Raw genomic sequence first — 24,831 nt, 5'->3', positions numbered from 1 at the left:
TAGTTCATTACCACACTAGCCTCTGCTTCCTGGTTAAAGCTAGTTCATTACCACACTAGCCTCTGCTTCCTGGTTAAAGCTAGTTCATTACCACACTAGCCCCTGCTTCCTGGTTAAAGCTAGTTCATTACCACACTAACCCCTGCTTCCTGGTTAAAGCTAGTTCATTACCACACTAGCCTCTGCTTTCAGGCCTTTGACCACCGAACATTCTAATTGCTTAAACGCCACCGTTCATCGACACCCAGCAGTTGATCAAAGTTCATTATGGAGTGTCTTGTCCTTTACCGTCTCACTCCCAGCCACGGAAAATAGGTCCCCTGGGGTCTATTTAGTGAACACATGTAGTGAACTCTTACCTTCTCACTCCCAGCCAGATCAACTAGGTAGAGCTTCCCACACAGTTTCTGCTCTGTCTCCACATGTTCCTGTTTAATGTTGATCAGGAAGATACTGTGACTCCTGGAGCTGTGTTCATTCATATCTGGAGAGAGGAGAAAAGAGGAGAAGAGAGAAGAAGAGAGGAGAAGAGAGGAGAAGAGGGGAGAGGGGTGGAGAAGAGAGGAGAAGAGAGAAGGAGAGAGGAGAAGAGAGAAGGAGAGAGGAGAAGAGGGGTGGAGAAAAGAGGAGAAGAGAGAAGAAGAGAGGAGAAGAGAGGAGAAGAGGGGAGAGGGGTGGAGAAGAGAGGAGAAGAGAGGAGAAGAGAGAAGGAGAGGAGAGAAGAGGGGAGAGGGGTGGAGAAGAGAGGAGAGGGGTGGAGAAGAGAGGAGAAGAGAGAAGGAGAAATAGGAGAGGAGAAGAGAGGAGAAGAGAAGATAACAGAGGTGGTAACAGAGGCAGCAACAGAGATCAGAGATAGCAGCAGAGATAGCAACAGAGATAGTAACAGAAATAGCAACAGAGATCAGAGATAGCAGCAGAGATAGCAACAGAGGTAGTAACAGAAATAGCAACAGAGATCAGAGATAGCAGCAGAGATAGCAACAGAGATAGTAAACCAATATGACAGACTCCCCCCCCCAGACACTATAGAAGAATCTGCAGAGTTTCTCTACAGACGTGACTTCACACTATACAATGTACTAAGTGTCATTTGGACTTACTGGTGACAGCGACATGGCGGTTGGCTTTTCCCTCGTCAATAACATCCATCACTTCCTCTGGGCTGGAGACAAAACGCTCAGTGCAGCCCTGAGATACAATTCAACAAATGACAGTCCAAAAAGTTAGCGTTAGGAAGATGACACGTCTCTAATGTAGAAAACAACCATAGATGGTCAGTTAACATTAAATCATCACCTCAGCTGATGACAGTTTGACTCACCTTCACATAGGGAACCCTGTTCTTGTCCTCATGTACTGCCAGGTTAGTCTTAGTCACTTGAGAGAGATGGACAGAAGAAGAGAGGAGTACTTTCAGAGATTTTACTTTCATATCTTCCCAAAGGCCCAAAACAGTCAAATCGATTTAAATGAAAATGTATTTAAAATGTACTTCCCAGAAACGTCACAAACACAGACGCATCACACATACAGACAGAAACAAGAGGTCATTACAGTGCTCCATGAACAATCACAGAACAGGAGAGCAACAACTCCTAAAGTCTGACATAGACCACCACCTGTTGCTGCTCTGACTGTCTTCCTCAGGTCTTCCTCAGGCCTCCCTCAGGCCCAGAATGTCAACTCAATTTGATTTAAACAGAAAATGTACGGTACAACAGACCCGTACAAATCTCCTTCTGGACAGGACAGAGGGGCGACTGGGGACGTGTAGGTACGAAGTTACTTTATGTTTCAGGTTTGTATTTTTGATGAGAGATGATATTCAATCTGTTCAGATTTAAGTCAAGGCTGTGTTCCCTCTCAGAGGTTTGTATGTGTCATCTCTCTGCCAGGACTGGTGCTTCTCTGACTCAAGTCTCCCCAGGCTCTGAACTGTCAACCTCAGTTCATTTCAACTGGAAACTTACAGACAAAGCAGACACTCATTCTGGACAGGACAGAGGGAAGGCTGGGGACATGACAGGACAGAGGGAAGGCTGGGGACATGACAGGACAGAGGGAAGGCTGGGGACATGACAGGACAGAGGGAAGGCTGGGGACATGACAGGACAGAGGGAAGGCTGGGGACATGACAGGACAGAGGGAAGGCTGGGGACATGACAGGACAGAGGGAAGGCTGGGGACATGACAGGACAGAGGGAAGGCTGGGGACATGACATGACAGAGGGAAGGCTGGGGACATGACAGGACAGAGGGAAGGCTGGGGACATGACAGGACAGAGGGAAGGCTGGGGACATGACAGGACAGAGGGAAGGCTGGGGACAGGACAGGAGAGAGGGAAGGCTGGGGACATGACATGACAGAGGGAAGGCTGGGGACATGACAGGACAGAGGGAAGGCTGGGGACATGACAGGTCAGAGGGAAGGCTGGGGACATGACAGGACAGAGGGAAGGCTGGGGACATGACAGGACAGAGGGAAGGCTGGGGACATGACAGGTCAGAGGGAAGGCTGGGGACATGACAGGACAGAGGGAAGGCTGGGGACATGACAGGACAGAGGGAAGGCTGGGGACATGACAGGACAGAGGGAAGGCTGGGGACATGACAGGACAGAGGGAAGGCTGGGGACATGACAGGACAGAGGGAAGGCTGGGGACATGACATGACAGAGGGAAGGCTGGGGACATGACAGGTCAGAGGGAAGGCTGGGGACATGACAGGACAGAGGGAAGGCTGGGGACATGACAGGTCAGAGGGAAGGCTGGGGACATGACAGGACAGAGGGAAGGCTGGGGACATGACAGGTCAGAGGGAAGGCTGGGGACATGACAGGACAGAGGGACGGACGGCTGGGGACATGACAGGACAGTGGGATGGCTGGGGACATGACAGGACAGAGGGACGGCTGGGTACATGACAGGACAGAGGGTAGCATTGAATGGCGGGAACCCGGATATCGAGATTTACCGGGATTTACCGCCCAAAACCACTTCCTTTTCCCAATATAAATAACAAGGAGAAACCGTTCAATTATAATAAATGATTTACAGTATATGAAGAGCATGGCGTGAAATGGCGTTAAATGATATGCCATGTCTAAATCGAGCTTCTCTGCATGATCAATGCTCAGGATGGAGACAGACAGCCCATCTCAGTGTGGTTAGTCCATTCCCTACTGAATGGAGACAGACAGCCCATCTCAGTGTGGTTAGCTCCGTTCCCTACTGAATGGAGACAGACAGCCCATCTCAGTGTGGTTAGTCCGTTCCCTACTGAATGGAGACAGACAGCCCATCTCAGTGTGGAGCTCCGTTCCCTACTGAATGGAGACAGACAGCCCATCTCAGTGTGGTTAGTCCGTTCCCTACTGAATGGAGACAGACAGCCCATCTCAGTGTGGTTAGTCCGTTCCCTACTGAATGGAGACAGACAGCCCATCTCAGTGTGGAGCTCCGTTCCCTACTGAATGGAGACAGACAGCCCATCTCAGTGTGGTTAGTCCGTTCCCTACTGAATGGAGACAGACAGCCCATCTCAGTGTGGTTAGTCCGTTCCATACTGAATGGAGACAGACAGCCCATCTCAGTGTGGTTAGTCCGTTCCATACTGAATGGAGACAGACAGCCCATCTCAGTGTGGTTAGTCCGTTCCATACTGAATGGAGACAGACAGCCCATCTCAGTGTGGTTAGTCCGTTCCCTACTGAATGGAGACAGACAGCCCATCTCAGTGTGGTTAGTCCGTTCCATACTGAATGGAGACAGACAGCCCATCTCAGTGTGGTTAGTCCGTTCCCTACTGAATGGAGACAGACAGCCCATCTCAGTGTGGTTAGTCCGTTCCCTACTGAATGGAGACAGACAGCCCATCTCAGTGTGGTTAGTCCGTTCCATACTGAATGGAGACAGACAGCCCATCTCAGTGTGGTTAGTCCGTTCCATACTGAATGGCGTCTAATTTATACATCTCCATCTGGCTTTCAAGGGTCACCTTGTTTTTTTAATTGTAAAGATTTTTTATTGTTTTTTTAATTGCAGCTGCAGCGTTTGAAAAACAGCTTGTCACTCGAATATCGTTGCTTTAAAATCTGTGCACGAGCGAGCACTCTCTCGCAGTCTCCCTCTCTCTCTCCATAAACTCCCTTCAAATTGCATCAGAAATAGATAACCCTCTTCTATATTGATATATATCCTATATATAGATGTCTTAGTCTACCTCTTTCAGGTAATACATTCAATGCAGTGTTAGCCTGATATTTAGCTGTCTAATTATACAAATAGGCCCTATTATTAAATTATAAATGAACGTATCAGGTACAACCCCAAAGCTGTAAACACGGGCACCCTCATAGATATCATCCTAACCAACTTGCCCTCTAAATACACCTCTGCTGTTTTCAACCAAGATCTCAGCCATCACTGCCTCATTGCCTGTATCCGTAATGGGTCAGCGGTCAAACGACCTCCACGCTGCCAAACGCTCCCTGAAACACTTCAGCGAGCAGGCTTTTCTAATCGACCTGGCCCGGGTATCCTGGAAGGATATTGAGCTCATCCCGTAAGTAGAGGATGCCTGGTTATTCTTTAAAAATGCCTTCCTCACCATCTTAAATAAGCATGCCCCATTCAAGAAATGTAGAACCAGGAACAGATATAGCCCTTGGTTCTCTCCAGACCTGACTGCCCTTAACCAGCACAAAAACATCCTGTGGCATTCTGCATTAGCATCGAACAGCCCCCGTGATATGCAACTTTTCAGGGAAGTTAGAAACCAATATACACAGGCAGTTAGAAAAGCCAAGGCTAGCTTTTTCAAGCAGAAATTTGCTTCCTGCAACACAAACTCAAAAAAGTTCTGGGACACTGTAAAGTCCATGGAGAATAAGAGCACCTCCTCCCAGCTAACCACTGCACTGGGGATAGGGAACTGTCACCACCGATAAATCCACTATAATTGAGAATTTCAATAAGCATTTTTCTACGGCTGGCCGTGCTTTCCACCTGGCTACCCCTACCCCTACCCCGGTCAACAGCACTGCACCCCCCACAGCAACTCGCCCAAGCCTTCCCCATTTCTCCTTCTCCCAAATCCAGTCAGCCGATGTTCTGAAAGAGCTGCAAAATCTGGACCCCTACAAATCAGCCGGGCTAGACAATCTGGACCCTTTCTTTCTAAAATTATCTGCCGAAATTGTTGTAACCCCTATTACTAGCCTGTTCAACATCTCTTTCGTGTCGTCTGAGATTCCCAAAGATTGGAAAGCAGCTGCGGTCACCCCCCTCTTCAAAGGGGGGGACACTCTTGACCAAAACTGCTACAGACCTATATCTATCCTACCCTGCCTTTCTAAGGTCTTCGAAAGCCAAGTTAACAATCAGATTACGGACCATTTAGAATCCCACCGTACCTTCTCCACTATTCAATCTGGTTTCAGAGCTGGTCATGGGTGCATCTCAGCCACGCTCAAGGTCCTAAACGATATCTTAACCGCCATCGATAAGAAACAATACTGTGCTGCCATATTCATTGACCTGGCCAAAGCTTTCGACTCTGTCAATCACCACATCCTCATCAACAGACTCAATAGCCTTGGTTTCTCAAATGATTGCATCGCCTGGTTCACCAACTACTTTTCCGATAGAGTTCAGTGTGTCAAATCAGAGGGTCTGTTGTCTGGGCCTCTGGCAGTCTCTATGGGGGTGCCACAGGGTTCAATTCTCGGGCCAACTCTTTTCTCTGTATACATCAATGATGTCGCTCTTGCTGCTGGTGAGTCTCTGATCCACCAGACGACACCATTCTGTATACTTCTGGCCCTTCTTTGGACACTGTGTTAACTACCCTCCAGACGAGCTTCAATGCCATACAACTCTCCTTCCGTAGCCTCCAACTGCTCCTAAATACAAGTAAAACTAAATGCATGCTCTTCAACCGATCGCTGCCTACACCTTCCCGCCCGCCCAGCATCACTACTCTGGACAGTTCTGACTTAGAATATGTGGACAACTACAAATACCTAGGTGTCTGGTTAGACTGTAAACTCTCCTTCCAGACTCACATCAAGCATCTCCAATCCAAAGTTAAATCTAGAATTGACTTCCTATTTCGCAACAAAGCATCCTTCACTCATGCTGCCAAACATGCCCTCGTAAAACTGACCATCCTACCGATCTTCAACTTCGGTGATGTCATTTACAAAATAGCCTCCAACACCCTACTCAACAAATTGTATGCAGTCTATCACAGTGCCATCCATTTTGTCACCAAAGCCCCATATACTACCCACCACTGCGACCTGTACGCTCTCGTTGGCTGGCCCTCATTTCCTACTCATCGCCAAACCCACTGGTTCCAGGTCATCTACCAGACCCTGCTAGGTAAAGTCCCGCTTTATCTCAGCTCGCTGGTCACCATAGCAGCACCCACCCGTAGCACACGCTCCAGCAGGTATATCTCACTGGTCACCCCCAAAGCCAATTCCTCCTTTGGCCGCCTCTCCTTCCAGTTCTCTGCTGCCAATGACTGGAACGAACTACAAAAATCTCTGAAACAGGAAACACTTATCTCCCTCACCAGCTTTAAGCACCAGCTGTCAGAGCAGCTCACAGATCACTGCACCTGTACATAACCCATCTATAAATAGCCCAAACAATTACCTCATCCAATACTGTATTTATTTATTTCTTTATTTTGCTCCCTTGCACCCCAGTATTTCTACTTTGCACATTCACCTACTGCAAATCTACCATTCCAGTGTTTACTTGCTATATTGTATTTACTTCGCCACCGTGGCCTTTTTATTGCCTTTACCTCCCTTATCTCACCTCATTTGCTCACATTGTATATAGACTTGTTTTTGTACTGTATTATTGACTGTATGTTTGTTTTACTCCATGTGTAACTCTGTGTTGTTGTATTTGTTGAACTGCTTTGCTTTATCTTGGCCAGGTCGCAGTTGTAAATGAGAACTTGTTCTCAACTTGCCTACCTGGTTAAACAAAGGTAAAATAAAAAAATAAAAAAATATTTCAAAATGAATATCAAATTCGCTAGCCTATACTTGTAACTTTGTAAGCCGAATGTGCTCCACCAGAATCTCATGTTCTCTTCTGTTTTATCATGGTTTAAACGATGTGCGTAATTCCAGTCCATATAATATAGTGTAGTACAATACAATACAGTAATACAGTGCACATTCAAAATTATCAGCCTACTGGAACTTTTTGGGGAATTTATTTACTCAAGAGAGCATATAGCTGGCTTCATCTATGGGTTTAAATGGTACAATGATTCTCTAAACAATGACTGCTTGAGTTGTCACATAAACAGAAATTAGGTGAACTATTAGAATTGTAGCAACCAGGAAATGGCAGAGTGATTTCTGCACAGTGAATCTTAAATGTGTTTTTGATGAGAGATCAAGTTAAAAACTGTGGAGGGGTGTGTGTCTGATGTTGTTTTCCCATCACTCTCTATCCATCAGAAATGGTTTGTTTGCTTTTCCCTTTATTAACTTGTGTCCTGTTAGTTATCTCTCTCTCTCTCTCTCTCTCTCTCTCTCTCATCCTCTCTCTCTCATCCTCTCTCTCTCTCTCTCTCTCTCTCTCTCTCTCATCCTCTCTCTCTCATCCTCTCTCTCTCATCCTCTAAGTATGTTGGGTTGGTGGGTTGGTTCTCTCGAGGGCGGAACCAGCGGGCGGGGCAGGTTGTAATGGTGGAGGTGTGGAGTTTGAAAATCATAGTCGGCGGCATGGGGTGAAGAGACAGAATAACAACAAAAAAATACAGAAAAACGCATGTTAAAAATGTTATGAATTGATTTGCATTTTAATGAGGGAAATAAGTATTTGACCCCTCTGCAAAACATGACTTAGTACTTGTTGGCAAAACCCTTGTTGGCAATCACAGAGATCAGACGTTTCTTGTAGTTGGCCACCAGGTTTGCACACATCTCAGGAGGGATGCTGGAATACCCATCCACATCCCATTTTCAATGCCCTAGCTGAGGGAAGGAGGTTCTCACCCAAGATTTGATGGTACATGGCCCCGTCCATCGTCCCTTTGATGTGTTGAAGTTGTCCTGTCCCCTTAGCAGAAAAACACCCCCAAAGCATAATGTTTCCACCTTCATGTTTGACGGTGGGGATGGTGTTCTTGGGGTCATAGGCAGCATTCCTCCTCCTCCAAACACGGCGAGTTGAGTTGATGCCAAAGAGCTCCATTTTGGTCTCATCTGACCACAACACTTTCACCCAGTTGTCCTCTGAATCATTCAGATGTTCATTGGCAAACTTCAGACGGGCATGTATATGTGCTTTCTTGAGCAGGGGGACCTTGCGGGCGCTGCAGGATTTCAGTCCTTCACGGCGTAGTGTGTTACCAATTGTTTTCTTGGTGACTATGGTCCCAGCGGCCTTGAGATCATTGACAAGATCCTCCCGTGTATTTCTGGGCTGATTCCGCACCGTTCTCATGATCATTGCAACTCCACGAGGTAAGATCTTGCATGGAGCCCCAGGCCAAGGGAGATTGACAATTATTTTGTGTTTCTTCCATTTGCGAATAATAGCATCAACTGTTGTCACCTTCTCACCAAGCTGCCTGGCGATGGTCTTGTAGCCCATTCCAGCCTTGTGTAGGTCTATAATTTTGTCCCTGACATCCTTGGAGAGCTCTTTGGTCTTGGCCATGGTGGAGAGTTTGGAATCTGATTGATTGATTGCTTCTGTGGACAGGTGTCTCTTATACAGGTAACAAACTGAGATTAGGAGCACTCCCTTTAAGAGTATGCTCCTAATCTCAGCTCGTTACCTGTATAAAAGACACCTGGGAGCCAGAAATCTTTCTGATTGAGAGGGGGTCAAATACTTATTTGCCTCATTTAAATGCAAATCAATTTATAACATTTTTGACATGTTTTTCTGGATTTTTTTGTTGTTATCTTCTTAATTAGGGATAGGGGGCAGTATTTTCACGGCCGGATAAAAAACGTACTTCGAAGCATGTCAAACGCTGTTTAAAATAAATTTTTATGCGATTTTTCTCGTAAAATAGCGATAATATTCCAACCAGGAGACGTTGTATCCGTTCAAACACTGAAAGAACAAAATGGAGTCGTCACATGCACGCGCGCGCCAGTGCCATTGTTCTCAGAAGTACCACTCTCCAAAACCCCTGCTGTTTTTCGCCCAGAGACTGCAGAGTTATCCTTCAACGTTCTGGCGCCTTCTGAGAGCCAATGAAAGCCTTAGAAAATGTCACGTTACAGCAGAGATCCTGTATTTTCGATAAAGAGGCTACAGAAGGCCAAGAAATGGTCAGACAGGACACTTCCCATATAGAATCTTCTCAGGTTTTGGCCTGCCATATGAGTTCTGTTAAACTCACAGACACCATTCAAACAGTTTTAGAAACGTTAGGGTGTTTTCTATCCAAATCTACTAATTATATGCATATTCCAGTTTCTGGGCAGGAGTAGTAACCAGATTAAATCGGGTATGTTTTTTATCCGGCCGTGAAAATACTGCCCCCTACACCATAACAGGTTATTCTGTCTCTCACTGTTCAAATAAACCTACCATTAAAATTATAGACTGATCATTTCTTTGTCAGTGGGCAAACATACAAAATCAGCAGGGGATCAAATACTTTTTTCCCTCACTGTACAATAGAGAAGGTTATTTTTGGATTCAAACCTCCTTTGCCGTATCTCATAGGAGAAAAGTGATTTAAAGTGATTTTAAAGAAGGATACTGACAAACTGAATTTAGCGTTCAGTTTCAAGACTGATGGGTTTGATTATGTGTTCTACACTTCTACTGAATCAATGAAATGCCTTGGGTGTGGAAGAGAGCGGCATTTGGTGCGTAATTGTCCAGAGAATGAGCGCGCAGAGCCGGGTAGCACCGCTGGTGCAGCTAAAGCACCACTGAGAAGAGATGAACAGGCTGAGGGTTCAGGAGAAGAGATGAACAGGCTGAGGGTTCAGGAGAAGAGATGAACAGGCTGAGGGTTCACGAGAAGAGATGAACAGGCTGAGGGTTCAGGAGAAGAGATGAACAGGCTGAGGGTTCAGGAGAAGAGATGAACAGGCTGAGGGTTCAGGAGAAGAGATGAACAGGCTGAGGGTTCAGGAGAAGAGATGAACAGGCTGAGGGTTCAGGAGAAGAGATGAACAAGCTGAGGGTTCAGGAGAAGAGATGAACAGGCTGAGGGTTCAGGAGAAGAGATGAACAGGCTGAGGGTTCAGGAGAAGAGATGAACAAGCTGAGGGTTCAGGAGAAGGGATGAACAAGCTGAGGGTTCAGGAGAAGGGAGAAGGTGGGCAGATGTGGTGGGAAAAATAGGAAAGGAGAGCAATGTGGCTATGGGGGCAGTTGTGGTAGAGCAGGGAAAAGGGTGGGGGGTAGGACAGTAGGTGAGACTGCGATTGAGATCACTGAGGGGGTGCTGGAGAATGAAATAGGAGTTCAAGAGGAGAGTGAAGCAATGTAAAATGAAGCAGCTGTTTTCAAAGTACCGAGGAGTAAGAGGAGTAATTTAAGGGGTGATGAAGGTTCTAATTCTAACAGGAAGTAGAGATGATAAATCAGCTGAGGATAAACAGGTTGTAGAGACGGTGGAGTTCTCTTCTGGGGATGATAGTGAGGCCTCTGATGCGTCACAACAAAATAGCGAGAGAAATGGGGTGGAAGGGAGGTATGGGATTGAAAAAGTATGTCAATTTCTGAATTTGACAAAAAGGAAGAAATATATACAGGATTATAATGTAACTGATTGTTTTTTCCTGAAAGTTTCTGATGTCAAAAATAACGGGTGGAGGTGTGACAAGCCCTGAAATTGCTAGACTAAAGAAAGTGGTTCTGATGTCATAAAGAAAGTGGTTCTGATGTCATAAAGAAAGTGGTTCTGATGTCATAAAGAAAGTGGTCAGGAGACAAGTGATGTATATTCTAAAGGACATGAAAGTTCAGTCGCAGCCTTAACTCTGTAAAGAGATGTGTTTTCTGTTTCTTCCTCTGTATTTCTTTTTCCAGCCATGAGCAGTTTTAACATGTCTTCTTTAAACGTAAACAAGGTGAGACACGGACAAAAAATGCATAGTAGTATGGAAAATGTGGCAACAGGAGTGTGGGGGGGGGCAGTGGTGTGTAGTCATAAAAACTCAAAAAGTAGGGGTGTGGCTATCCTGTTGTCATGTCCTGATCAGCAGAGGGAGCAATTGGATTAGTTTTGGTCAGGATGTGGCAGGGTTTTTTGTGTTAAGTGTTGTGTTGGTGATTGGACTCCCAATTGAAGGCAGGTGTGTTGAGTTGCCTTTGATTGGGAGTCCTATATAGTAGTGTGTGTTTTTCTTTGGGGTTGTGGGTAGTTGTTTTTGCACTGCGTGTTGTGTGCCTGCAAAACTGTTCCTGTCTTCGTGAGTATCATTTATTGTTTTCTCTGTGGATGCTTTACTCCTTTTAAAAAAAAATTAAACTATGAGTATCCACATTCCCGCTGCGCCTTGGTCCATTCTTGAAGACAGTTGTTACAGAACTACCCACCACCAAAGCACCAAGCAGCGGAAGAGGAAGGAGCATCGGGTGGAGGAATGGACATGGGAGGACATCCTGGATGGCAAGGGATGCTACACCTGGGAAGAGATCCTGGCCGGAAGGGATCGCCTGCCATGGGAACAGGTGGAGGCACTGAGAAGAGCGGAGGCAGCAGGAGAAGGGAGCGAACGTTATGCTGGAACACGGCTGGCGAGGAAGCCGGAGAGGCACCCCCAAGACATTTTATTTGGGGGGCACACGGGTAGTTTGGCCAGGCCAAGGAAGAGCCGTAAGCCAGCTACCCGTGATTACAGGGAGGTGCGTATGAGGTGGAGGGCGCCATGTTACGCTGAGGTATGCACCATCTCGCCTATACGTACGCACAGGCCAGTCCGCCCTGTACCAGCGCCCCGCATGTGCCAGGGTGAGGTGAGCATCGAGCCGGAAGGGGTGATGCCAACCCTGCGCTCAAGACCGCCAGTGCGCCTCGACGGTCCGGTGTTTCCCGCTATATGCACTAGCATGGAGGTGCGTGTCTCCAGGCTGGCACGTCCAGTACCAGCCCCACGCATCAGGCGTCTAGTGCGTCAGCCCAGCCTTGCCAGTCAAGAGTCGCCAGAGCCGCCCGCCAGTCAAGAATCGCCAGAGCCGCCCGCCAGTCAAGAGTCGCCAGAGCCGCCCGCCAGTCAAGAGTCGCCAGAGCCGCCCGCCTGTCCTCCGGGCCAGCCCGAGTGGCCCGTCTGCCCGGCACAGCTATCGGCGCCACCGAAGTGGGCGACGCCGAAGGTGGAGTGAGGTCCACCCCCCGCACCTGAGCCACCTCCAGGATAGGTGGGTTGGGGAGGGAGGGTGTAGCACAGTGCCGTCGTTGACGGCAGCCACCCTCCCTTCCCTCCCTTATTGTTTAGGGGTTATTGTTTATGGGTTTTGTTGGGGTATTGGGGATTTTTTTGTGTTTTCTTTTGTAAGGTGCATTCCGGGGTCTGCACCTTGAGGGGGTACTGTCACGTCCTGACCAGCAGAGGGAGCAATTGGATTAGTTTTGGTCAGGATGTGGCAGGGTTTTTTGTGTTAAGTGTTGTGTTGGTGATTGGACTCCCAATTGAAGGCAGGTGTGTTGAGTTGCCTTTGATTTGGAGTCCTATATAGTAGTGTGTATTTTTCTTTGGGGTTGTGGGTAGTTGTTTTTGCACTGCGTGTTGTGTGCCTGCAAAACTGTTCCTGTCTTCGTGAGTATCGTTTATTGTTTTCCCTGTGGATGCTTTACTCCTTTTTTTGAATTAAAACTATGAGTATCCACATTCCCGCTGCGCCTTGGTCCATTCTTGAAGACAGTTGTTACACCTGTTCTCCAAAGTTTTGTTGCCTTTGTCATATGAGGTTGAAGAGGAAGTTGAGGGGAGGTTATTAAAAGTTAGAGCGAGATGTGAAAACATCACTATGTGTTTAATAAATGTATATTCCCCAGTAGAGGTAGTTGAGAGGGTATGTTTTTTTAGAGACATTATCAAATACCATTGAGAAATGTAACACTGAGAATTATTTATTTCTTGCTGGGGATTTTAACTGCACAGTCAGTGATTTAGATAGAAATCACAAAGAACCTCATAGAGCCTCAAGGACTTTTTAAAAACGCCTTATTGTAACACATTAACTATGTGATATTTAGCAGAGTCAAAATGGAGGCACGAGACAGAACACATGGTCTAATGTGAGAGAGAACACCATCTCTCTGACCAGGTTAGATAGGTTTTATTGTAACACTGTGTGATGTTTGGAGCCAACATGGAGGTAGGAGACAGAACACATGGTCTAATGTGAGAGAGAACACCATCTCTCTGGCCAGGTTAGATAGGTTTTATTGTAACACTGTGTGATGTTTGGAGCCAACATGGAGGTAGGAGACAGAACACATGGTCTAATGGGATACAGAACACCATCTCTCTGACCAGGTTAGATAGGTTTTATTGTAACACTGTGTGATGTTTGGAGCCAACATGGAGGTAGGAGACAGAACACATGGTCTAATGGGATACAGAACACCATCTCTCTGGACAGGTTAGATAGGTTTTATTGTTTTGAGCATGAATCTCAGGTCTATAAATCAAGTGTGATAACCCCAGTGGGATTTTCTGATCATACTTTAATAACAGAGGTGGTGTACATTAACGCTGTAAAACCCACAAGTGCATACTGGCATTTTAATATAACTTTATTGAGTGACGCTCACTTTAGGAAATGTTTTAGTTTTTTCTGGAAGAGGTGGAGGTTTGAAAAGGCCAGTTTTGTATCCCTTCAACAGCGGTGGGATATAGGGAACATCCAGATTCAACAATTCTGTAATCAATACACAATGAATGTCACCAGAGAGATCACCAGATCAATGAACGCCCTAGAGTCTGAAATAATGGAACTCCTGACGTTAGTTGAGGCCACAGGAGATCGAGGCCATATTCAGGCACTCAAGAGGAAAAAAGCCGCATTGGCTGACCTGTTGGGTATCACAGCACAGGGGGCATTGGTGAGAAGTAAGTTTCAGGGAATCTCTGAAATGGATGCCTCATCCAAATTTTTCTTTGGCTTAGAGAAAAATAATGGACAAATAATAATTATTCATTGCATCAAATCAGCTGTTTGACAAGAGCTCACTAGCCATAGTGGAATTAGAAAGAGGACAGTAGAGTTCTATGCTGAGCTCTACAAGTGGAATTAGAAAGAGGACAGTAGAGTTCTATTCTGAGCTCTACAAGTGGAATTAGAAAGAGGACAGTAGAGTTCTATGCTGAGCTCTACAAGTGGAATTAGAAAGAGGACAGTAGAGTTCTATGCTGAGCTCTACAAGTGGAATTAGAAAGAGGACAGTAGAGTTCTATGCTGAGCTCTACAAGTGGAATTAGAAAGAGGACAGTAGAGTTCTATGCTGAGCTCTACAAGTGGAATTAGAAAGAGGGCAGTAGAGTTCTATGCTGAGCTCTACAAGTGTGAGTACAAAGAGGATAAAACAGTGACACAGCAGTTCCTTGGTGGGCTCCCACAGGTGGCTGCAGAAGCTCAGGTTGAACTAGAGCAACCATTGTCTTTGCAGGAGCTATACACTGCATTATAAAGGCATGGGAAATGGAAGGGCACCGGGTATTGATAGGCTTCCTGTTGACTTTTTTAAGTCTTTTTGGGCTATGTTGGGAGAGGATTGGCTAGCAGTAGTTAACGATAGTTTGACCGAAGGGTTACTACCGTTAAGCTGCAGAAGGGCTGTCCTCACCCTACTGCCAAAAAAGGGTGACCCTATGGAGGGGAAGAACTGGAGGCCGGTGGCCTTAATGTGCACTGATTATAAGATCCTGTACAAAGCTTTGTCCAACAGGCTGAGGGAGGTGATGGGGCAAATCATACGGACCAGTCCTACTGTGTTCCCAGCCGACAGATAGGGGATAACATTTCAAATCATATGGACCAGTCCTACTGTGTTCCCAGCAGGCAGATGGACCAGTCCTACTGTGTTCCCAGCAGACAGATAGGGGATAACATTTCAAATCATACAGACCAGTCCTACTGTGTTCCCAGCAGACAGATAGAGGATAACATTTCAAATCATACGGACCAGTCCTACTGTGTTCCCAGCAGACAGATAGGGGATAACATTTCAAATCATACGGACCAGTCCTACTGTGTTCCCAGCAGGTAGATAGGGGATAACATTTCAAATCATACAGACCAGTCCTACTGTGTTCCCAGCAGACAGATAGGGGATAACATTTCAAATCATACGGACCAGTCCTACTGTGTTCCCAGCAGGTAGATAGGGGATAACATTTCAAATCATACATACCAGTCCTACTGTGTTCCCAGCAGACAGATAGAGGATAACATTTCAAATCATACGGACCAGTCCTACTGTGTTCCCAGCAGACAGATAGAGGATAACATTTCAGATCATACAGACCAGTCCTACTGTGTTCCCAGCCGACAGATAGGGGATAACATTTCAAATCATACGGACCAGTCCTACTGTGTTCCCAGCAGGCAGATGGACCAGTCCTACTGTGTTCCCAGCAGACAGATAGGGGATAACATTTCAAATCATACGGACCAGTCCTACTGTGTTCCCAGCAGGCAGATAGGGGATAACATTTCAAATCATACGGACCAGTCCTACTGTGTTCCCAGCAGGCAGATGGACCAGTCCTACTGTGTTCCCAGCAGACAGATAGGGGATAACATTTCAAATCATACGGACCAGTCCTACTGTGTTCCCAGCAGGTAGATGGACCAGTCCTACTGTGTTCCCAGCAGACAGATAGAGGATAACATTTCAAATCATACAGACCAGTCCTACTGTGTTCCCAGCAGGCAGATGGACCAGTCCTACTGTGTTCCCAGCAGACAGATAGAGGATAACATTTCAAATCGTACGGACCAGTCCTACTGTGTTCCCAGCAGACAGATAGAGGATAACATTTCAAATCATACAGACCAGTCCTACTGTGTTCCCAGCCGACAGATAGGGGATAACATTTCAAATCATACGGACCAGTCCTACTGTGTTCCCAGCAGGCAGATGGACCAGTCCTACTGTGTTCCCAGCAGACAGATAGGGGATAACATTTCAAATCATACGGACCAGTCCTACTGTGTTCCCAGCAGACAGATAGGGGATAACATTTCCCTGATTCGGGATGTTCTGGACGTCTCTAGGGCTATTGGGTTGGATGCTGGTCTAATTTCAATTGATCAGAAAAGGGCATTTGACCGAGTTGAACATCAATACCTATGGGGCCACTTTGGAGGCGTTTGGTTTCAGCTCTGGTTTTACTGCCATGATCAGGGTGGTATATGGTGACATTGAAAGTGTATTGAAAGTTAACGGTGGCTTGAGTGCTCCTTTTAAAGTGTGTAGAGGAATTAGGCAGGGGTGTTCGTTGTCTGTAATGTTGTATGCCATCCCTATAGAGCCACTACTAAATAACATTAGAAGTCACATTGAAGGGGTGAACCTTTCAGAGGATATTCCTCCTATTGGTCTCTCAGCATATGCTGATGATGTAGTTATTTTGGTGAAAAAATCAAGCGGAGGTGGATAGTTTGAGTCTCATGGTTGATCGGTTTAAAGGAATAACCTCTACAAAGGTAAAATGGGGGGGAAAAAGTTATGCTTTACAGATTGGGAAATGGTCTGGAGGGATCATGGCTTTGCCAGGGGGGTTGGAATGGTGTAAGGGAGGGTTCAAGTATCTTGGAGTGTAGCTAGGGGATGAGGGAACTATGGGAAAAAATTGGAATGGGGTGGTTGAAATCTCGTATGTCATATAGGGTGCCACTATTATTGTTAATAATGTGGTTGATATGGTGGAAGGGAGGATGAGGAGATGGCTGCTATCTCGTATGTCATATAGGGGGCCACTATTATTGTTAATAATGTGGTTGATATGGTGGAAGGAGGATGAGGAGATGGCTGCTATCTCGTATGTCATATAGGGGGCCACTATTATTGTTAATAATGTGGTTGCTTCTGCACTGAGGAATCGGTTGTCATGTTTAGAGCCACCGTCTGGCCTTCTGGCCAAGATACAGGCAATTATTGTAGATTTTTTGGGGGATAAATATCATTGGGTTCCACAAAGTGTTTTGTATTTGTCAAAAGAGGAGCGGGGACAAGGTCTTCTACATCTTGCTAGTAGGGCTGCTGCTTTCCGGTTTCAGTTTATTCAAAGGTTGCTTTATGGACCGAAAAATATGTTGTGGAGAGGGGTGGCAGGCCTGGTATTACAGAAGGTAAGGGGATTAAAGAAGAAGGCTTTATTTTTGGTTGTTAGTAGCCAGATTTCTAGGGATGGAGTACCTCTGTTTTACAGAGGCCTTCTCAGGGTTTGGAGTATAATGAAGGTGTTCTGAAGCATTAAGGCTGAGTCAGTGCATTGGCTGCTGGAGGAACCTCTGGTGTATGGGGCAAGACTGGATTGTACAACTGAAGCTATTCCACACTTCTCCAAGGTGATGCTGAAGGGCAAAATCATCACCCTAAAGAGGTAAATGGACATGGCTGGGCCCACATTAATGGATGGAGGACGGGTGGCTGAACATTTGGGGGTGAGGTCGGAAAGGATTGTCAGACAACTGCTGGGAAGTTGCAGGAAGGCTCTGTCAGTAGAAGAGGGGATTATGCTCAAGAGTTACTACATAAAGACAAGATGAAGACGCCCCATTTCCAAGACTAAGGATTACACCCAATATCCCAGAGTCAGACAGAAAGGCTTTAGTACTGGATTTGAGAGGGTTGGAAGAGGTGGGTTTGGATGAGGTGGATGGGTAGGTGAATGGGCAGTGTGTCAAGGTTTTAAATAAAGATGAATTGAAAAGACACTCCTTGGAGGGTAAAACTGGGCATTGATGACAAGGTAAAGCCAGCATGGAGAGCACTGTACAAGCCACCGTTACAAAAGGGTACTGGTGATATGCAATGGAGGATGTTGCATGGCATCATTGCAGTTAATGCTTTTGTATCTGTTATTAATTCAGATGTTGGAGTGTGTGTGTCAATAATTGAGTATAAAAGAAAGGTTTCATAAAATCTCTGGAATGGGAGGGCTTTGAATGACTGAAATGACAAGGCTTTACCTTGTCATCAAGGCCCAGTTTTACCCTCCAATGTCTTCCTCCAAGACCTCCATTTACATTCTCTCTCTCTCTCTCTCTCTCTCTCTCTCTCTCTCTCTCTCTCTCTCTCTCTCTCTCTCTCTCTCTCTCTCTCTCTCTCTCTCTCTCTCTCTCTCTCTCTCTCTCTCTCTCTCTCTCTCTCTCTCTCTCTCTCTCATTTAATCAGGGAAGTCATTTTGAGAACACATTCAATCAATGCCTCTGGCTACTATGATAGGCTCAGACTCCCTACAGGGATCTATAACTTCACATATCATGATGTGAGTATCATTTTACTGTTATTTTACTGTTGTACACACACAGAAGACTCTTCAAAAATAACGAGTCACATTGAAAACAGCAACGGCTTATTAATTGTGTATCTGAATTTCCTCAGCCCCAACATTACACATTACTTACCATCCAGAAGGTCCCGTATTTTGTCCATGTAGATTTCAAAATAGGACACCTGGTGAAGAGAGGAGAGAACATATTGAGAGAAACTAATCTTTGAGAGGAAAGTGGACTGATTATACGAATCTGACAAATATGATGAACTGACATTAAATGTTAAGATAGTCTCCAGTAAACACAGAGATGTGGTTCTGGGTGCAGAGATTATACTAGGCATTAACAATCAACCATTCAACCATTCATGTCAACCATTCAAGTCAATGATGGCATGCATAATGGGTGGTCTGGCAGCCATTTTGATTGTATCCATGCCAGGAAGTAAAAGCAGGTGCTGTGATTTGTTGAGTCAACTTAACTGACATTACAACATATACATTCCACTGCATGAGCCAAATTTCCGACTCGCTAACCTAGGTGGAAGAGTCAGATCCCAAGTTTCCCACTTGGGAGGTACCAGAATCAACCAATAGGAAGCTCTACGCAAATAACTTACTTTTAACTTGGAGGTCCCAAATTTCCGACATGACATGAACGCGGCATTAGCATCATTTGAATGAACATTCTACATTACCATGGAAATTATTATATATATACACTATGGCAGGACAATAATAGGCAGACAATAATAGCCAGACTAGCAGACACATCCACTCCAGTGATTAGAGAGGTTTATAGTGGATTCAGACATGTCACAGTAGTTCTCAGTTATGGCTAGTTGGTATCCCAGTCTGGTCCCAAATCCTCTGCTCCTCTCCCCTGGAGAATGGCAATAACAACCAGAGGGGTTTAGAGAATAGAGCGTATAGATATCTGGGACACCAGGATACTGGTGCAGAACTAGACAGTACAGATCTTGATGTGGAACTCAAGGTTTTTATCCAGGGGTTCTTAACCTTTTCTGTTCCCGAGGGACCTATTGAAAGCTCTCTGAAGACCTCCTAGGGTTCTAGCGACAGCTGGTTGAGAATCATAGCTTTAGCCAACTCCCCTGGACTATCGGAGAATGGCAATAACAGCCAGCGGGCTTTAGAGATCTGGGACACCAGTTTACTGGTGTAGAACAACCTGTTGTCAGTAGAGACCAGGGAGTCATGGAGGAACACAGACATCCCACCCTCAGGTATGGTTAAATGGTGCAGAAGTCTGGTCCAGTGTTCTGTATGATTATGTGACAAATAGCAGGAAGAGTTGGCTTAAGGATATTCAGATCTAGGACACCAAAAAAAAGGAGAGTGGTGATGTCATCCACTAGATAGATGAAAGAGGTAGAGAGACAGGTGAGGGGATAGATGAAAGAGGTAGAGAGACAGGTGAGGGGATAGATGAAAGAGAGACAGGTGTGGGGATAGATGAAAGAGTAGAGAGACAGGTGAGGGGATAGATGACAGAGAGACAGGTGTGGGGATAGATGAAAGAGAGACAGGTGTGGGGATAGATGAAAGAGGTAGAGAGACAGGTGAGGGGATAGATGAAAGAGGTAGAGAGACAGGTGAGGGGATAGATGAAAGAGAGACAGGTAGGGGATAGATGAAAGAGAGACAGGTGAGGGGATAGATGAAAGAGGTAGAGAGACAGGTGAGGGGATAGATGAAAGAGAGACAGGTGAGGGGATAGATGAAAGAGAGACAGGTGAGGGGATAGATGACAGAGAGACAGGTGAGGGGATAGATGAAAGAGGTAGAGAGACAGGTGTGGGGATAGATGAAAGAGAGACAGGTGAGGGGATAGATGAAAGAGAGACAGGTGAGGGGATAGATGAAAGGGAGACAGGTGAGGGGATAGATGAAAGAGGTAGAGAGACAGGTGTGGGGATAGATGAAAGAGAGACAGGTGAGGGGATAGATGAAAGAGTAGAGAGACAGGTGAGGGGATAGATGAAAGAGAGACAGGTGAGGGGATAGATGAAAGAGGTAGAGAGACAGGTGTGGGGATAGATGAAAGAGAGACAGGTGAGGGGATAGATGAAAGAGGTAGAGAGACAGGTGAGGGGATAGATGAAAGAGGTAGAGAGACAGGTGTGGGGATAGCTGAAAGAGAGACAGGTGTGGGGATAGATGACAGAGAGACAGGTGAGGGGATAGATGAAAGATAGACAGGTGTGGGGATAGATGACAGAGAGACAGGTGAGGGGATAGGTGGAAGACATAGAGAGTAACAGGGCAGGTTTTGAACCAATGCCCTAGAGGGGCAGTGTGTAGTCCAGAGTCAGCAGCACTACCACTGGACCACTCTTCTGGACTATTATTGCAGACCAGGGCTTGTGGAGGTCACAACATTTTATCAGACGGTGTTTGTCAAGCAAATAACTGTCGGTCTCACGGTAATTGACCATTAACATAAACACATTAAACATCTCCTGGTTTCCACACATTGCCTACAAACCACTGATGCAGACCTTTGGAACATCTACATTTTAAAAAGTCTACTAAGTCCATGTAATAAAGCCTACACCTTCACAATAAATCCATTTTTTATTTTAGACAGGTCTAAAGAAACACGATATGAAGAAAATGTAGTCTATTTCAGAACAGAATGGCATAGTCTGAGTTGTCCTCATGTTAGGTTTTGATCTGGCCAGGCTATATGGATGTGGGCTACACTAGTTCATTTAGCAGACAAGATTTGGTTGGAATTCCGTGGCATTATTTTATATTATTTTATATTATGAAGAATACAATTGAACAAACCTGAAAAAAATCGAAAGGATATTTTCTCCAAAATGATTTGAGGGAATGCGCACATGCGGCTATTCTGTATTAAGCAGTTTATAGGTATTCCTATATGCTTAATTTAGAGTTATTAATGTAACTTTAGTTGTTCTATAAACGTTGGGCTGTATGTTTTGATTTTTAATACATTGTAAGGCGGCATGATGGGACTCCAATGATGATTTGAAAGAAGTTGCTTGAAAGACATTAGTTTTGTTTTTTTGGCGCAGGCTGTACACACTTCATCAGTCTCTCATTCACAATTTGACAAGTACTTGATAATGCCTAGAATTTTACGGCGGCATCCCCTTTGTGTTGCCATAATGCATCCTAAAAAGAAATCCATGCCGTTTGCAGGCAGTGACGGCGTGCCCTTCTCCCTGAGGGCTGCGCGCTCCATCACGTGATCCGGTCGTTCTCACAGGCTACAAGTGAAGACAGACACATCGGGGACACAACTGTGCGGGTCCTTATCCAATTCCGAGTTGCATATTAAAGATATTGGAAGAACGTTCCACATTTACTTTTCATCAGCCGACAAGATGAGTAGGCCTAAAGAACAGCAAAATCACTAGCCTATGTCAATCAACTATCCCTCATAGTACAAAAGTCAACCTATTCTACTCTGTGCGAGAAATACATATTCCAAACATAGTCTGGGACAGTTGTGGGATGCGATAGATCCCAAATGAATACAACCACCAGCATCACAAAACATGTTTTATGCAATGTGGCTGATGCAACAGATCAGAACGTTTAGCTTAAAATGTTGATGAACTATTAGTCTATTTCTTCACATTATAAGCACAGCAATGCGAACACGGTAGTAGGCTATAAGCACGAATGTTCTATTAGCGGGAAACACCATTATCAAAAGAGACCGCAAATGTAATTATACATGTAAATGCTTTTATTATAAAGGTGCCTTTTTATGGTGAAAATGATCTTCCCCAAACTTGAAACTCACATGCTGCTTATATATACCAGTTAGGCTCTACACCCCTTGTAAAGGGGATTCATGTGCTTCATTTTAACAAGTTATTTGGACACTTTAGTTGTGATACAAACCTTATCAAAACATATAGGCCTATAGGCTAGGCTAGATGAGGTGTGATACTAACCTTATTAGAACATATAGGCCTATAGGCTAGGCTAGATGAGGTGTGATACTAACCTTATTAGAACATATAGGCCTATGGGCTAGGCTACATGAGGTGTGATACTAACCTTATTAAAACATATAGACCTATGGGCTAGGCTAGATGAGGTGTGATACTAACCTTATTAGAACATATAGGCCTATGGGCTAGGCTACATGAGGTGTGATACTAACCTTATTAAAACATATAGACCTATGGGCTAGGCTAGATGAGGTGTGATACTAACCTTATTAGAACATATAGGCCTATAGGCTAGGCTAGATGAGGTGTGATACTAACCTTATTAGAACATATAGGCCTATGGGCTAGCCTACATGAGGTGCGAATATGATCTGAAAAAGTCGCAAAAAAAAGCCATTCTTTCTTATGCTGGGCTTCATTCACAAGTAGTATCAGAGCTTGGAGAAGCCTAACTACTGTGAACAGCCATGACCTCCGGTGTGGGGGGTAATACGGTCACCGTAACAGCCCTGGTCATGACTCATGACCACAGGTGTGGGGGGTAATACGGTCACCGTAACAGCCCTGGTCATGACTCATGACCGCAGGTGTGGGGGGTAATACGGTCACCGTAACAGCCCTGGTCATGACTCATGACCGCAGGTGTGGGGGGTAATACGGTCACCGTAACAGCCCTAGTGCAGGCAGACAGTGTCATTGTCAATAGAGTGCAGACCTTAATGTGGAACTCCAGGTTTTCATCCATGGCGAATATGTGATTGAAGATGTCCTCTGCAATTCTGGGGATGATCCCCATCCCATGTGGGTCATGAAGCTTGCCCTGAAAGAGGAGAGAAGAGAGGAGAGAAGAAGGAGAGTTAGAGAGTTGGAGAGAGGAGGGGGAGAGGGAGGGGAGAGAAGAGGGAGAGTTAGAGAGTTGGAGAGGGAGAGTTAGGGAGGAGAAGAGGGGGGGTTAGGAAGGAGGAGAGAAGAGGGAGAGAGAGAGTTGGAGAGGGAGATTTAGGGAAAAGAAGAGGGGGAGAGAGAGGAGAAAATAAGAGGGAGAGTTAGGGAGGAGAAGAGGGGGTTAGGAAGGAGGAGAGAAGAGGGGAGAGGGGAGAGAGAGGAGGAGAGAAGAGGGGAGAGTTAGAGGAGGAGAAAGGAAGAGGGAGAGAGTAGAGAAGGGAGAGTCGTTGAGAGGAGGAGAGGGAGAGAGTGAAAGGAAGAGGGAGAGAGAGAGATTAGAGGAAGAGTGGGAGAAAAATAATGTGAAAAGATGAGGGGGAGAGAGAGAGGCGGAAAAGATGGAGGAACAGGGGACAGGAATTTAACTTGGAAGAGATTCAGAAGATATTTACAGGAGAGGAGGCAGGACCGTAAATCATTTAAAGCCAGGGGACTTGAACTACTGGAGTGTAAAAGGATTTAGGACGGTGTTTCTCAACTGAGGTCATCCTCCAGTACACCCAATACAGCGACGCACCATTTCTGTACAGGCCTAGCACAACCACATCCCATTCAACTCTTCAACTAATCATCTAACCATTCATTAGTTGAATTAGGTGTGCTTGTGCTGGGCTGGAACAAAACATTGTCAACATTAAGGGTACTACACAAGGACTTGCAGTTGGTCTCAGTGGTGTAAACTCACTCTCCAGTAGTGCCAACAGTAGAACACTTTAGAAGGAATGCGGTTCCATTTGGAACACAGACTCTCCTCTTTTACAGGAAGTAGTCAACAAACAGGTCTCTCCGAACCCTGCCGTACACTGACCTCCATAGTGTGAGTTTTTCCAGAGGAGGTCTGTCCGTAGGCGAATATGGTGCCATTGTATCCCCCCAGAACATCTAGAGACAGGAGACAGAATATGTTTAATGGAACAGTACATCTAGAGAAAGCTGGATGGAATTATACTGGAACACCATCTGGTTAGGAGACAGGAGACAGACAGGGGACAGAGAGAGGATGGTAGTTTTACTGTAAGACCATCTGGTTAGGAGACAGGAGACAGACAGGGGACAGAGAGAGGATGGTAGTTTTACTGTAAGACCATCTGGTTAGGAGACAGGAGACAGACAGGGGACAGAGAGAGGATTGTAGTTTCACTGTAAGACCATCTGGTTAGGAGACAGACAGGGGACAGAGAGAGGATGGTACTTTTACAGTAAGACCATCTGGTTAGGAGACAGGAGACAGACAGGGGACAGAGAGAGGATGGTAGTTTTACTGCAAGACCATCTGGTTAGGAGACAGGAGACAGACAGGGGATAGAGAGAGGATGGTAGTTTTACTGTAAGACCATCTGGTTAGGAGACAGACAGGGGACAGAGAGAGGATGGTAGTTTTACAGTAAGACCATCTGGTTAGGAGACAGGAGACAGACAGGGGACAGAGAGAGGATGGTAGTTTTACTGTAAGACCATCTGGTT

At 45.6% G+C, this 24,831-nt stretch overlaps 1 protein-coding gene across 1 annotated transcript in view; it reads right to left on the bottom strand.

The window, feature by feature from the left end:
* LOC106566150 (kinesin heavy chain) overlaps window positions 1-24,831 on the bottom strand; it is a 130,141-nt gene that overhangs the window by 44,790 nt on the left and 60,520 nt on the right. Inside the window, exons 3-8 of the mRNA XM_045691941.1 lie at window positions 24,176-24,249; window positions 23,138-23,242; window positions 18,600-18,648; window positions 1,325-1,380; window positions 1,104-1,191; window positions 360-484 (exon numbers count right to left, since the gene is read on the bottom strand). Of these exons, the coding sequence (XP_045547897.1) occupies window positions 360-484; window positions 1,104-1,191; window positions 1,325-1,380; window positions 18,600-18,648; window positions 23,138-23,242; window positions 24,176-24,249 (497 nt within the window). The remainder of the gene's footprint in view (window positions 1-359; window positions 485-1,103; window positions 1,192-1,324; window positions 1,381-18,599; window positions 18,649-23,137; window positions 23,243-24,175; window positions 24,250-24,831) is intronic.

This window comes from Salmo salar, chromosome ssa12, assembly GCF_905237065.1.
Source record: "Salmo salar chromosome ssa12, Ssal_v3.1, whole genome shotgun sequence".
Taxonomy (NCBI): domain Eukaryota; kingdom Metazoa; phylum Chordata; class Actinopteri; order Salmoniformes; family Salmonidae; genus Salmo; species Salmo salar.
The sequence above is the reverse complement of the archived record's forward strand: the minus strand, read 5'-3'. Positions and strand labels throughout refer to the sequence as shown.